Raw genomic sequence first — 15,805 nt, forward strand, 5'->3', positions numbered from 1 at the left:
GCGTTGAAGCAAACAATCTAAGAAGAAAGTGACAAGCTGCAAATTAGGTAAGCAGCTATGGTGAATGCAGACCCTAATACTAAATCTAGGTTTTGATTCCTGTTTGGACCAGGACTGATACGAGGATGAGCCCTCATGTGGCAGTGACAGGTGTGTGGTTTTGTACAACCAGCTGTCAGGAACTGGTGGTGTTGGACCCAAAATGCCTCCTGCACCAGGCTTGGTGGCAGAACCTTAAACATTTCTCAAATAAACTGAATCCTGAGCAAAACTCTGGAGAAGCCGACAAAGCAGATGACCTGACAATGACAAACTGAAAACCAGACACTCAAACACACTGAGGACCTGGAGTGACTGACAGTAGACTAATCAGAACAGAACATGACCAACAATGTCACTGAAACACTAAAGTAGAGTGGACAACCATCACAGTACCCCTCTCCAAAAGGAAACATTCCAGATAATCTTTCAAACTACAACATTTGGACGGAGAAGACCTTATGGAACAAAAGAGCAAAAACAGAAAAAGTTTGACTCAGACAAATTCTAAAGTATTTTCATACATTCTAAAGTATTTTCATACATTCTTGTCAAAAGAACTGTGAGACTGATGGTGAGGTTTCACGTTTTCCCGACTATATTTCTTCTCGTCAGCAGAGGGTTGACGTTGGTGCTTCCCTGCAGCCTAATGGAAGCTGGTTCTGTAGAGAAGATGGTTTGGTTTCTCCTTTTGGGAGGCTGCAGATTGAAACACTGGATTGAGTAACAAACACAAAGTTGATGAGAACATATCTGGGAAATTATCAACCTGAGTTGTGTAGTGATTCCACAGAAGAAGGTGGAGTAGTGATGAACACTTGGGGTTGGGTCCACCTGCTGACCCCTTTTACTACATGACAGTCCATATGTGTGAATGACTGAGAGGCAGTTATCCAGTATGAAAATCATTTTGTCTTCAAAAACTGCTCCATCCATGAGTTCCAGGCACCTGTAGGAATCTTTAAAGGTCACTTTCAGGACATGATGAAGCCACTGAAGCTTCAGAGTCCACAGTCATCACATTCATGAGGAAACAAGCATTAAAGTGCAACCATCAATGACAGCTGATTGTTTCCTTTTTCTGAAGAACCTCACACGCTGAAGCTGTTTAAACATGTTGAAAGTTTCATCATCAGAAGCATCTGCTGCGCGTCACAGAACATGCCCACAACACTGCCTTTAAAAGAGCGAAGCCTCTGTGAGGAGCTGTATCTGCAGAGCAGTTCTTCAGAGGACGTTCTTGGTTTGATGCTCAGAGGTGAGACCTGCTTTTTGAAAACCTGAAACATAGCAACAGAAGTGTCTTATTGATCTGCTTCTGGTTTGGTTCTTGAAGCCTGTCAGGAATCTTTTGCTGAAAGACAAAATGACCGTGGAGTACCAAGTGACCGTTTCTACCGAGGACGTGGCCTTTGCTGGGACCATAGATGACGTGTACATCACCCTGGTGGGCCAGGATGGCAGCAGTGAACAAGTGAAGCTGGATAAAAGCAAGTCTGCTTTCCACAGAGGAGATGTAAGTAGAAAGCATTGGTTTGTGTGTTTAAGAGCGCCCCCTGTTGCTGCACTGCTGTCAAAGTCTGCAGCAGAGGTTGTGTTTCTGCAGGAGGCAGAACAAAGGAAGATCTGAGATGGTGATGAACGTGTTTTCTCTCAAATCCAGGAGTCCACGTTCACTGTGACCTGCTCTGAAGACCTGGGACAGCTGCTGGAGATCCAGCTTGAAAAATGGGGATGGATCATCATCAAAGACAGTTGGCTCCCTGCAAAGGTGGAGGTGGAGTCTCCTGATGGAAAAGTCTACAGTTTTCCCATCTACCACTGGTTAACAGACAGCAAGAAGCACTTCTTCAGGGAGGGGGCAGGTCTGTTCCTCTCACATGCACTTTGCTGTCCACATGCTGTCCTCCAGAATGATCTGACCTGCTTCTGGGCTTTTCTTCTCTGCTCTCAGCTGTGCTGGACTTCCAGGAGACAAATCCTCAGATGATCAAGACGAGGAAGAATGAGCTGAAGAATCAGAAGAATCTCTACAGGTCAGAGTTCAGATCTTTAAAGATGTTCTTTATGGTGATGCTCCATCATGATCTCAGCTCTGATGAAAGGAGCCACAGCTCCTCCCTCTGTTCACTGCATAGAAATACACTGAGCAGCTGATCAATCAGATCAGGGTTTTAGATGAAGCCATCTTTGTTGTTGGACGTGTCCAGGTCCCTCTGGGATCAGGACTGCTCACAGCTGGCTTACCTTCCTCTGCTCTCTACTGTTCTGTTCTGCTCAGGTGGGCCGTTTACAAAGAGGGAATACCACTCTGCATGGAGGCAGATACCCTGAAGTCTCTGCCCCCGGATGACCGCTACCCCTACACAAGAGAACTGGAGTTTAACTTCACAGCAGTGGCAGCGTAGGTGTCTGCTTCCTGATGGTGTGACATGTCAGAGTGACTTTGAGCTCAGGAAGTGACTGTAATGTTCTCACCCTGCAGGCTGGGAAAGCTGGGTTTGGAGGCGTGGTCTAATTGTATAGACAAGTGGAACAGCATGAGGGACATTGAACAGCTGTACGAGTGTCATGTGACCTCCATGTCAGGTACTCTCATTGATTCTTACAGAAAAAGAAATCCTTCCAAATACCATCAAAAATGTTACAGAGATGAACAGTGTAGTTTTTATGCAGATGGAGAGAATATTTGTGACAGAAAGACGCTCTTTCCAGAAACCACAGCTCTAGAGGGTCACTGTGGTGGACTGAGCAGTAGAAGGCAAGGACAGCTAACAATTTAATCAAAAATATTGAAATTCATTTTTCAAAAAGTGTAAATGGGCAAAAATGGGCCCTTAAAAGAGGTCAAAGCAACAAAGTTAACTCAAGCGTTTAAATGTAACAGAGGACAACTGAACAAACAAACCAACACAATTTAACTGATCTACCTAATTGCAAACACAAGGGAACATATATAGTGGCTGATCAAACCAACTAGACACACAAGGGGGAACTTAAAAAGACTAAGACAAAATACAGAGAACAAACTAAACTAAAGTCCATCCTATAGTAAATTAACATACACAAATAAATGAAAATAAAGATCATCAAAATAGAAACTACAGTAAAGAAACACAGAAAGAGTTCCTTGTCCACTGGGTGATGGTTCAGTCCAATTAGCTGCCTGCTGAATATAAGGCCTCTGCTGACTGGCATGCATTGTTGTGTCAGGCCTGACTTGATTGTTCCAGCAGCAGATGGCAGCAGCAGCAAGAATGGTCCCCTCAGCACTGGTAACTCAAAGCATAACATCAAATTAATAAAGCAAATTATAATAAAGTCAACTGAAACATGTTAATAAATTTCATGATCAAATGTGTGCTATTTTTGAAAAAGAAATCTAAAAGTATATGCAAACAAATAAAGTGAACAGATATATGTAGGGTGTGGTGCAGGAGGTTACTGCCCTGATGGTGTGGCAGCATAGGCAGCCATCACAGTCACACTTCAATACAGATCATTTCTAGTAACATAAATCTGGTCAAGAAAGATGAATCCTTCCTTGAAACTGTTTGGAACTAGATAGGTAGGATACAGTTGATAAAAGTTGATACCGTTGATAAAAAGCTTGACAAATTTACAAAAAGAAAACTTCTGACATATATTCTTCAGCGTGGCAAATCCTACGTAATTTCTAAAACAAACAAAAAACGTATTAAACATATTTTCTGTATTTCAGTTGTTTGACGGGTTTTAAAACCTGAAATGTCTTTGCAGTGACTAACACTGTGTTCATAAAAGAGGACTTGTAGCTACAGAGCCTGTCCTGATCACATTAGAGGATTGTTTTCACCCAAAATAAGACAATATTCTATTTTTTAAAGATTTCACTAAATTTTAACAGGATGGTTTTTGGAGAACGCCTTTTAAAAACAGATTTGTTTTGTCAGATTACGCCATGAAGCACTGGAGGGAGGACGCCTTCTTTGGCTACCAGTTTCTAAATGGAGTGAACCCGATGATGATCCAACGCTGTAAAACTCTCCCATCAAAGTTTCCTGTCCCCTTGGACATGAACTTCAGCAAGTCTCAGCTCACTCTGCGGACTGAAATGATGGTAACAAGCTCCTGACACGCAGCAGACAGATTCTTCTCTGGTTTCCACATGAACGTGGTGCTAAAATCAACCCCTGAGGGTAACAGTGTCATCTTTCTCCCCATTCACAACAGAAAGGAAACATCTTTCTGTGCGACTACAACATTCTGGATGGGGTGGAAACAAACACCATCAATGGGAGGAAGCAGTTTCTAGCAGCTCCGTTGGTCCTGCTCCACAAGAATGAAGATGATGAGATGATGCCTATTGCCATTCAGGTGAACAGAAACTTCAGGAAGGTTTTCCTCAGAAAAAGACATTTGTATTATTTCAACAAAAAGCTACAAGAACATGGCAGTTGGAGAAGAAGGAAGACTGGAGTCAGACATCTTTGTTGTTCTCTGACAGGACCAGGAGTCAGATCCTCCATGGATTTAATCATCACATGACACTTGTTGATATCTCTGCAGCTAAAACAGGAACCAGGAGAGGACAACCCCATCTTCTTCCCCACGGATTCAGAGTATGACTGGCTGTTGGCCAAGACGTATGTGAAGAGCGCAGACTCCAACCTGCATGAGCTCAACTATCACCTGCTGCGCACCCACCTGCTGGCTGAGGTGTTTGCGGTTTCTCTGCAGCGCAACCTTCCCAGAGTTCACCCTGTTTACAAGGTACCTGAAGCTGATCCGTCACCATGTTGATGTACTCTTTCTGGATCTTCATAACTTTTCCTGTCTCCATTTCAGCTCCTCATCCGTCACACACGCTACACCCTGCAGATCAATGTCTTGGCTCGAAACTCGCTTATCTCAGAGAGTGGAACTATTACCCTGGTGAGTGAACTGCAGAAGATTTCTTCAGCATTTGTGGGTCATCTGAAGTCTCTAACTTTGCTTTGATTGCCTGTTTAGTACACAGCATCTGGTGGAAAGGGCATGCTGACCCTCTTGGACAGGAGTGTCTCCTCCATGAGCTACAGATCCCTCTGCATACCTGATGACATCATTGATCGCGGCCTGGAAGATGTGCCCAACTTCTACTACAGGGACGATGGGCTGAAGCTGTGGAACATCATGCAAAGGTTGGTAGTTTCCATAACTAATGAAACATTTAGAAGCTGGGTTTAACATAAATAATGTTTAGAATCCCTTCAGGGCTGAAGTGACAAAAGAGAAAGTGCAGAATTCTGTTACTGCTGGGTCATTTTCTCGATGGGAAAATAGATTATGAGTTTGTAAAAGTTTGAATCATTAATTTATCCAATCATTCAACAACTTCCAAGACATGTTGGATTATATGGAAAGCCAAGAAGGTTCTAGAATGGATTAATTATCCAAAACCGGCAGAAACCACACCCACCACCAAGAAATAAATCACTAACTAACCTATAGGACAGGGGTGTCAAACTCATTTTCACCGAGGGCCACATCAGTATAACGGCTGTCTTCAAAGGGCCAGATATAACTTATACATGTAACTAAATGTAATGAAAAATAAACATAACTACTCCCTAATGTTAAATAACTGATTTTTTATTTACTATAACTTTTTAAAGTGACAATTACAGTTGCATAGAAAACATAGGTTTGCTTGTTTCTCTAGCATAAATCCTTTAGATATGAATAAATACACACAATTTTTATTCTAAGAAATTTAAAAGTATTATACATAAAATGACAAGGCGGGCCACATTTGGCCCGTGGGCCTTGAGTTTGACACATGCTGTAGGAGAAGCGGCAAACCTCATGAAGAGGCATTACGATTGGGATTAGAATATTCAAACAATGACAAAACACAATATACTGGACTCAAACTTCAGGTGGAAATGCATGTTGTTGACAGTTTGTGTTCTTCTCCAAGGTTTGTTCACGGCATCCTCAGCTTCTACTACAAGACCGACTGCATGGTCCAGAATGATGCTGAGCTGCAGAACTGGATCCAGGAGATCTTTGAAAATGGCTTTCTGAGATGCAATGAGACTGGTGGGTGGATTTTATGAAGTTGGAGATAAATACATTCCATCAGTTAATGGTTGATCTGATCTTAACCGCTGTAAGTGAAAACGTTTTTCCTCCTAATCCTCAGGAATCCCACAGAAGTTCACCACTGTGGCTGAGCTGGTCAAGTTTGTTACCATGGTGATGTTCACCTGCTCTGCACAGCATGCCGCTGTTAACACTGGACAGGTGAGTCTTCATCATTCAAAAGAGATCCTGGTTTCTATGTGTGAGAGATTTCTTGAAAATAAGGAGGAAATCTTCGACTGAAATCATCAGAGCTTTACTTTCTTATGAAGTTTACCTGATGTCCATCCTTTTCTTTAAAGTATCTGAGGCATATTTTTTTTTACCAATAATCCTCTTGGCCTCTGATTCAAATGCTACTTTTACTGCAGTATGACCTTTACGGCTGGATGCCCAATGGCCCCTCCACCATGCAGGAACCCCCTCCAACCCATAAGGGTAAAGCAGATGAAGCCAGCTTCCTGTCCACTCTACCAGACGTTCAGACTACAGTACACATTTTGGCTACCGTCTGGCTGCTCAGTATGCAGTCCTCTGACGCGGTAAGAGAACAGGGGTTATGATGCCATCTTAATTCTCTGAACCCTGATCACTTCAATCGTTGTTACCATGGTGACACTCCAGAACCACCATGCACTGCAGGGAAGACCCAGTTTTCTTCCTGCTTTTGATAGAAATGTGTGACTGAAAATGTCTGTGTTCTCCACAGCGATACCTTCATGATTTTGTGGAGGAGCATTTCACCGAGGACTTTCCGAAGTACAAGGTCACCACGTTCCAACGAGATCTCATTAAGCTCAGTGAAGACATCAAGGACAGAAATGAAAATCTGAAGTTGCCGTACACCTTTCTGGACCCAAAGTTGGTGGAGAACAGTGTAGCCATTTGAACCCTCAGAAACCTGTTGGTTTCCACAAATGGAAATTTCTTCAATTAGGACTTAGAAACTAAAGTCGCCTCTTTTCTTTTTCATAGGTCTTTGCACATCCACACATTCCTAATATTAAGAACATAGATAACCATATTGATTTGATATGATTTATTGATTTATTTCAAGCATTGTAGTCAAAGCAATAAAGAATTTACACATTTTTATCAAACTCATTACAGAAATGTTGAAATGCATAGATTAAAAAGACAGAAAAACAAACAAACAAAAAAGTCACTTAAATCACATTTGCTTAATTAAATACACTGATCATTAACTAAATTCAAGTAGAGCTTGATTTATTGCTTGAAAAGGAGTCAAAAGAAGCAAATTTATTTAACCCTTGTGCTGTCCTATGACCCCACCCTTACATTGGCGTGTTCTCCCTACCATAAATGCTAAAACAATAAACTAATTCAACTATGATCTAAGTTTCTTGCATCTTTTTGTCTAGTTTGTTCATTAATTAATGTTTTGAATATTTGTTCTTTGTACCACAATATCACCATGAGAAACCTCAATATGACTTCACAGTAAAGAAAACAGTTCTTTGTGTTTATTTTGGGTAAAGATAGAGAGAGTTTATAAGCCGGATCTTCTTGTTCGCTAAATATCCAAAATCATAGAAGTCTGTGGAGCCCAGAATCACTGTTCTCACTGTTGTCGAGTGGAGGGCCTCAGTTTATTAATGATAATCTCATATAATATAATCAGCTGCTTTAAATGTGGGTACTATTATTTCCAGTCATTGATAGATAAATGATGACTGAACAACCAAGAGACGTGCATTGGGTAAGACTTAATGAGCCTGTCTTACAAAAAGGAGTTCCTCTACTCTGGATAAGAGTGGCAACTTTGAGGTCTGTTAACCAAAAATAATCCAAAGAGAGAGAGTGAAGCAAACAAGAGCAAATGCACGCAACAAATTCTCTAAGGCAGACAAAACACTTGCTCCCTTTCTACTTCTCTGACCAGACACAATTAACATATTTTAATGTACTGGTATAATCATTTTGATTTACGATTAACCCTTGTGCTATCTTAGATGACCCACCCTTACTTTGACGTGTTCTCCCTACCATGACAAAGGTGGATAAAGGTGGAAAGATTTCATATAGACTATGGACACCAGTGAAGATCAAGAAATCATTGAAGAAAAAAGGTTCAGAGCACTGTCTAGTGGGTCTAGATGACCCCACTTCCAATAGTAAAGTGCCTAGGATAGCACAAGGATTACATCAAGTGATAGGCATACCTTACCAGGAGGTGGCCTCAGGGTAGACTTAGGACACACAGGAGTGATTCTGTCTCTGCTGGATGAAATATCGGATTTCCATAGGATCAGAATTCCTTTTATTGTCATTGTTGCACAAGAAGCTTGTGACACAACGAAAGTCTCTGTGCTCTCCAGCTGTTTAAAAAATGATAAAAGTCAGGTTGACTATAGAATAAATATTAAATATAGAACTAAAAAGTTAAGAACAGAAAAAATGTAAAGTAAAAAAACATACATTTATAGATAAAACATGTGTTGCACATAAACATTATCTCACTTCCATACTTCCTGAGGTCACCAGCAGCTTCCTTTCCAGGTTGTTCCTCCTGAGTTTTCTTAGGAAGCAGAGATGCTGGGCCTTCTCCACTGCCGCTGTGGTGTTTTCAGTCCAGGAGAGATCCTCAGTGATCTGCACGCCCAGGTAGCTAAAAGAGTGAACCCTCTCCACGCATGTCTATTGATGTACAGTGGGAGTCTGAAACTATACGTGATCAGACCCAACTTCTGATCATGTGATCAGATCAGGACATCTGTAGTCGCTGCACTAACCTCTTTGTGTTCATTTGTGTGCAGGTCCAAGGACATTACTTTAGAAGGGCTTTCTCAAAAAAACGGTTTGGTTGTTTCTGAGATTGGAGCCATTTCTGTTTCACAGGGATGCAGTGACCTCAACTCTTTGGGTTTTTAGCAAAACAACCTCAACTTGTTGAGAACCACCAATGATTGTTTTCATGTTAAATTTGAGTTTTCTTACAGTTCAACCCTCCTCCTTTATCCGGGCTTGGGACCGGCAGAGTTCTTGTAAAAAGACACTCTGGCGGAGTTACTTTTTTTGTGTGGGAAGCCGGAGCACCCGGAGAAAAACCCACTAATGAATGGAAGAGCTCGCTAATTTAAAACTATCATGTGTTTGCAGTTTTTTTACATCATTTTTTTTTTTTGCCTTGTTTGGATTAGTCTAATTTTTTTTATTTTATTTTATTTGGGTAGTGAAAACAGTCAATCATGAAAAATAGAACATCAAGATGTTTACAAACTCATATTTTCTTTTTAACATCACAACCTAACATAAACAGGCAGCAGTTTCAAAAATAAAATAATAATAAAAAAAAGAAAGAAAAAAAAAAGAAAGAAAATCACCAATCAACCTTCATCACCAGCGACAAAAGGCTATAACAGGTTTTTATTTATTTATTTATTTATTTATTTATTTATTTATTTATTTATTTATTTATTTATTTATTTATTTATTTATTAACATTTCACCAGAACAGAGTTCAATCCCAACAAAGATTAGTTTTATCCAGAACTGGTTGCCAGACTTTTTGGGATTAGTCTAATTTTTAGCTGACCTGTCACTATAATACAGAAGTACAATGTACTATGTCGACGAGCTCATTTCCATTCTGTTAATAATATAGTCATTAATTTATTTTTTTAAGTTTATCTATCTTTTACTAATATTAAAGTACATTGTACTGTCAGTGACTTTATTCCCATTCTTTATATACACAGTTTTTTTCTATTTCCTATACTATTCTACTTTTAAACATTTTAATTACTAATACTAAAGTACATTCTACTATTTCTGGCATCGTATCATGATGCTGTAACATCATCACTTCCTTCTGGGGATCAAAGTCCTATTTATTTCTACAGTATCTGTTTATACAGTAACTTGAACACACATGGCCATTGGCTGAGGAGTTGATTCTAGAATTTACTTGAACCAAAAAACAAAAAAAAACAAAAAAAAAACAAAATTTACTTGAGCCAAGGGTGAAGCAGAATCTGTTCCAGACTGGGGCGCCTTCTTGGGTTTTGGATGAAGCATTGCTTCATAAAGTCTTTGCAGTCTTTGGAAAGGTTTTGCCTGAGTTGGAGCTTTTTCTCCATGAGTTTAGTTGAACTGAAGTTTTTGTTGTGGAGGCATTCAAACAGGACAATTCCCAGCTGCCACACTGTTGTGGGTCTAGCGCTGTACGTGTGTTCATACCACCATTCTGGAGGGGCGTGAATCTCTGTTCCATAAAAGGTGGTGTATTCTGAATGTGACTCTGTGAAGCAGCTGACTCCAAAGTCAATTAAACGGACTTGTGGGGCGCCTGAACTCATGTCTATCAAGATGTTTTCCACTTTGATGTCTCGGTGGAAAATCTTTTTGTCCTGAAGGGAAATGGCTGCTTTTACTAGTTGTTTCAGGATCATCTTGGCTTCTTTTTCTCCAAACCAATCTCTACACTCTTGAACGTAAGTCTGAAGATCCACGGCTGGCATTGGTCTCTCCAAAACTAAGATCAGCTCATGTGGCAGCACATACCAGTCTAGCAAGGCGATTGGTGCTCTGCTGCCAGCGGAGTGTGATGTTCCGCTCCTGAGCTTCAGCATCACAGCCACTTCCCCAGATATCTCTCTTCCCTTTTCATCCACGTGTTTGCAGTACTGGTATTTATTGGGGACGTGTTTGATGGCAACGTCCAAATGATCTGATTTGCGATAGCCAGCAAACACAGATCCGCAACCTCCTTCACCGAGTGGATGCAGTTCTACATATTTAGCCTCAAATCTAAGCTTTGGGTTGTCTTCTTCAGCTGGGTTTCCTCTGAATCTTTTGTCCAGCGGTTGTTCCAGATAGCTTGCTTTTCTCTTTCTGTTATGGTCAGGAATATAGAATGCAGATTCATCCTTTAGGGAAGGAAACTCAAGGTCCCTTCTTTTCTTTGTCGGTGTTGCAGATTCTTTGTCATACTCAGAGATTTTCCTTTTGGCGCATCTTTGCTTGAGTTTAGCTTCATCATGAAATTGAACAATGACTTTTAGTGGGTCACTGTGAAATGGAGGATTTTGATGTTTGCTTCCAAGGAAAGCGACTTTCCTAAGAAAACTGCCCTGATTTTGAAACATGGTTTTCAAAAAGCTTTAACACTGAGAAGAGAAGAATTTCAGTCTTTAAAAAGACTACGAAGGTCTTCCTCTTTCAGTGAAGGCTCAGGGGAGTCAACCTGACTTGGGTTAGCACGTGTATAAGTGGATTAGGTTGGCAGTGACATCATAAAGCAGTTGGTGACATCAGGTTGGCATTGTCATCAATGATGTCATAAAGCAGTAGGTGACATCAATGTGTCTTGACTTGGGGCTATATGTCGTGTTGCCTAGCAACATGACTGTAAGGCATTATTAAAGGGTCTTTATGATGCCCTAGAATCATTATGTCATGTTGCTAGGCAACAGAGCTTTTTTCTTAGGACAGAATAGGAAAGATACAACCAGTTACACAATTCATCGGTGTACCTTTAAACAAATTAACAAACCTAATTTACATAAGAAAAATTGAAAGTAATGAAGACACAATTTTATATGAGATTTGAATTATTACATATAAAAATGTGTAATTACATGATGTTACAAAACCCTTTAACTAACATGAATAACAAACCCTAATATTATATGAAAACAATAAGTTTGCTCCTGGGGAAAAAGTGATTTTTTTTTAACTCCACCCAAATACCTGCAAATGAAAAAAAAACCTTCATGACATCATTAAATCTGCTAATGGGAACAGTTTTGAAATATGGTTTGCTTTTGAACTGGGAGTCATTAAAAAATGAAAAATGAAACTCTGCCATTGGGAATTATTAGTTATTTTTGCAGCTCAGACTTCCCTCCTCCTTCCGCCCACTTCTTCCAGCACCTCTGGGGAGACCCCAGGGTGTTCTTAGGTCAGCCGACAGACATAGTCTCTTCAGCGTGACCTTGGTCTTCCCTGGGACCTCCACCCAGTGGAACATGGGTGGAACAATCCCCAGCGAGAAGTCCAAGAGGCGTCTGGACCAGATGCTTGAGTCACCTCAACAGGCTCCTCTTGACGTGGAGGACCAGTGGCTCTACTCCGAGGTCTCTCCAGGTGACCGAGCTTCTCACCCAATCTCTGAAGGAGGACCTGGAAAACTCCCATCCAGCCAGCTTCTTCACCAAAGAACCAAAGGTAGGACCCCTTCTTGGACCACATGAATCACATGTTATTTCTCAACTAAAATATATTCTAACATCCAACTGTGTTCTTTTTGAAACTCAATCAGGTTTCAGGGCCACAGTGCAATCACAGCTGCAGTGTCTGCAACAAATGACATCATCAGTGCCTTGGCCACAAACCTGCTCTACTGTGTGTCTCCTCTGCTTTCCCCTTTTCTGATCAGGTGCTGATATAGTGAAGAAAAGCTTTGGAAGTTTCTCTTTGTTGTGGAGAACTCAGCATTTCAGCTGTTTAGCATCAGTAGAAAACCTTTTCCCTGCTGGAATTCAGCTGCTCAGATCTGCTGCTAATCCCAGAAATGTTGACATGAGGAACCATTTCAAGGGAAATAAAGAGGCTTTCCTACAAAATCAAATCTAGAACTAAGAAGAAATTGTCTGTTAAACTAAAACTTCTTTAGATTTTGTATAAAGTTTATTAAAACACAACAACTATTGACTAGAATGAACAAAAAAAGAATGAAATAGTTTAAATATTGAAGTTTCTGAAAGTGAATCAGGAGTTTGTCTTCATCATTCTTTTGGCTGTTGGTGCAGCATCCGTACTTTTAGCACTTCTCTTAAAGTTCTGCTGTCCATGCTGCTTTTTTCTTTCTGCCAGTATTGATTTGAGGTTCTTGACCCACTTTGTGTTCGTACTGTTCATGGTCGGGGGCGGTACGGGTTTTCTCTTGGGGTGTGGGGTGTTTGAAGGTCTCTTTGAAGAACTGGGTCCATCACATCTTCCTGCAGGATTTCCTTTGTGTTGTCTCTTTAGAACAAGCTTGTCTTGGTCTTTCAGCTTCTCGTAGGTCCAGAAGTCCTCCTTGTGTGATGAAGAACACTGAGTTGGAGGAGAGGCAGAGGAAGCAGTGGAGAAACGTCTTGGAGGAGAGTCTGAATCTGAGGAGAAACTCAAACCACCCGTAGGTGTTCTTTGGAACAGGGTTGATGTTTGGAGAGGATGGAGCATAGAGATACTTCTGAGGAGGAGAGTCTGAGTCTGAAGAGGAGCTCAGTCCAAACTCTGGAACCGGGCCAGTTGGTGTCTTTGGAACAGAGTTGATGGTCTCCTCTGGGTTCTCTGATGTTCCAGGAATTAGAATTCTTCTCACAACAAGTATTGGATCGTCAGGATCGCTTGGGTTGGGAAGCAAAAGAGATTTCCAAGTGTAGTGCTGCTCTGTCTGAACATAAAGAAAACATTTATTTCAGTATTTCACTAGAAATGAAAACCTGTTTGTTTAAAGATTATCTACTGAATTCTGATTAAAACACAACAACAATTGACTAGGATGAATAAAAAAAGAATAAAATAGTTTAAATATTGATCTTCCTGAAAATTAATCAGAAGTTCGAAGAGTAAAGTTAATCTTTTTAGCTTTTGGTGCAGCTGAAAGACCTTGAGGAGAAAGAGAAGGAGCATTTATGGGAACGTACCAAGCTTGTACTGGAGCTCAGCTGAACATTTGAGGAGGTCTTTGGAGACCTGTGTGACGAACTGGGTCCATCACATCTTCCTACACGATGTCCTGTGAAGTCCTCCTTGTTTGATGAAGAACACTGAGTTGGAGGAGAGGCAGAGGAGGCAGTGGAGAGACTTCTTGGAGGAGAGTCTGAAGAGGAGCTCAGTCCAAACTCTGGAACTGGGCCAGTCGGTGTCTTTGGAACAGAGTTGATGGTCTCCTCTGGGTTCTCTGATGTTCCAGGAATTGGAATTCTTCTCACAACAAGTCTTGGATTGTCAGGATCGCTCGGGTTTGGAAGAAAAAGAGATTTCCAAGTGTAGCGCTGCTCTGTCTGAACATAAAGAATACATTTATTTCAGTATTTCTCTAAAATACTGAATACTGTAATAAAATACTGTATCTGACACTTGTGTCGGTGTGAGTGCACGTGTGCGTGCACGTGTGAGGTGAACTGGTGTTGCCAGCATTCCTCTGAGCACTGGGAGCTTGTTGGACTAGTGGTTGACCAGACTTTCTCTATTTTGATGGATTTCTTTGAAGAAACTGAAAGGGGAAGTGATGAGGGAACCACTGAACTCAGTCTCCCAGAGTTCTTTGCTGCAGTGAGCCTGTAGATTTTGTGCTGTTTGGAAACTTCTGCAGCATCTGCTACAGTAAGTTCACCTGTATTTTTGTGGAGTGGTTGCAGGTTTAATGTGGTTTTATGATGAATAATTCTCAGTCAGAACATATGGTAGACTATGATTTTACTAGTTTTTGTTCATGGAGGATTCAGGACCTTTTTCTGTATGATTTTATTTCCAGTTCCTCCTCCTCTTCATTCATTTTCACCTTTTATCAGATTAAAAAATGTCTGAATCTTTTCTTGTAACCCTTTAAAACCCAAATTCAGGAGAGGAGGAGAAGGTTTAGTTTCTCCTGTTGGGAGGGTGCAGATTCACACCCTGGATTGTGTAACAAACACAAAGTTGATGAGAACCTATCTGGGAAACTGTTTATCTGAGTTGTGCAGTGATTCCACAGAAGAGGGTGGAATAGTGATGAAACCTTGGGGTTGGGTCCAAAAACATGCTTCAGGGTTAATTAGTGATTCTAAATTGTCTCTGCTTGTAAACATGAGTGTTGTTGTTTGTGTGGCCCTGCAATGGATTAGTGAACTATCCAAAGTGAACTTCGGCTTCAGCCAACAGTGGCTGGGATAGGCTCCAGCAACCCTGTGACCCTAAAAGAGAATAAGTGTGTTTGGACAATGGATGGATAGACTGGGGGGTGAGGTGGGGGGACTTAGATAAACTCTGTTTTACTGTAGTGAAACAACATTTTTATTCATTTTAGATTTAACTTGAGTTTACAGAGGAAAAAACAGAAATAAAAATCTCAAAGTACTTTAGGTTCTTTTTGTTGTTTAGTTCAAATGTAGGTTACGTTGGTTAAATGGATCTGCAAAATGATTTAATGTCGATTTAATGTGACCTGACCTTTCTACCCTAGAACTTTACACAGTAACCAGTCATGGTGAGGCAGCTTACCAAGATTAGAAGCAAACAAAAAGCAGCTTTAAATTAAAATGTAAGATTTTTAAATCTAACTTCTTGTCACAGTCTTGTGATCATTTTAGTATTTTGTCACTTACACCTGAACTCTCTTCATTCTCTGATCTGATCTCAGTAGGTTGTCCTGTCATCTACTGATTACCGTTGGTGTTTTCATTGCTAGAACTTCCTGTCAAATCAGGCTAGCTAAAGTTCTGCTCTTCTGGACTCCACATCTGAAGAAGATGACAACTCCATCCAGCTGAGATGGAGACTTCTTAACCAAAGAACCAACAGTAGGACAACGTCTTGGTCCTCAGAATAAAGGGTTGAGTCTGACTTTCACTTCTTCCTACCCTCTTCTGTGGAAGAACTGTGTGGAAATAGACCTCTCCTTTGTTATCTCACAGCCCAGGTGACACATTTTATGAGCTTGACACTTTCT

General features: G+C 40.8%; 2 protein-coding genes across 2 annotated transcripts; one reads left to right on the forward strand and one right to left on the reverse strand.

Annotated features, from left to right (window-relative positions):
- Positions 1-1,219: 1,219 nt before the first annotated feature.
- Positions 1,220-7,260, forward strand: LOC110014609 (arachidonate 8S-lipoxygenase-like). Its single transcript, XM_023958799.1, has 15 exons — positions 1,220-1,297; positions 1,376-1,555; positions 1,703-1,904; positions 1,994-2,075; positions 2,321-2,443; positions 2,525-2,628; positions 3,972-4,138; positions 4,252-4,395; positions 4,588-4,791; positions 4,867-4,953; positions 5,032-5,201; positions 5,981-6,102; positions 6,206-6,306; positions 6,516-6,686; positions 6,854-7,260. Exons 2-15 carry the CDS (start codon positions 1,406-1,408, stop codon positions 7,031-7,033), a joined length of 2,007 nt encoding a protein of 668 aa, XP_023814567.1. The 5' UTR covers positions 1,220-1,297; positions 1,376-1,405; the 3' UTR covers positions 7,034-7,260.
- A 5,130-nt stretch (positions 7,261-12,390) lies between these two features.
- Positions 12,391-15,342, reverse strand: LOC105354832 (probable serine/threonine-protein kinase DDB_G0277071). Its single transcript, XM_011479798.3, has 3 exons — positions 15,328-15,342; positions 13,800-14,159; positions 12,391-13,546 (listed from the first exon to the last, which is right to left on the reverse strand). The coding sequence occupies exons 1-3, from the start codon at positions 15,340-15,342 to the stop codon at positions 13,097-13,099; spliced, it is 825 nt and encodes a 274-aa protein (XP_011478100.2). The 3' UTR covers positions 12,391-13,096.
- Positions 15,343-15,805: the final 463 nt, after the last annotated feature.

Source organism: Oryzias latipes, chromosome 9 (genome assembly GCF_002234675.1).
Source record: "Oryzias latipes chromosome 9, ASM223467v1".
Taxonomy (NCBI): Eukaryota; Metazoa; Chordata; class Actinopteri; order Beloniformes; family Adrianichthyidae; genus Oryzias; species Oryzias latipes.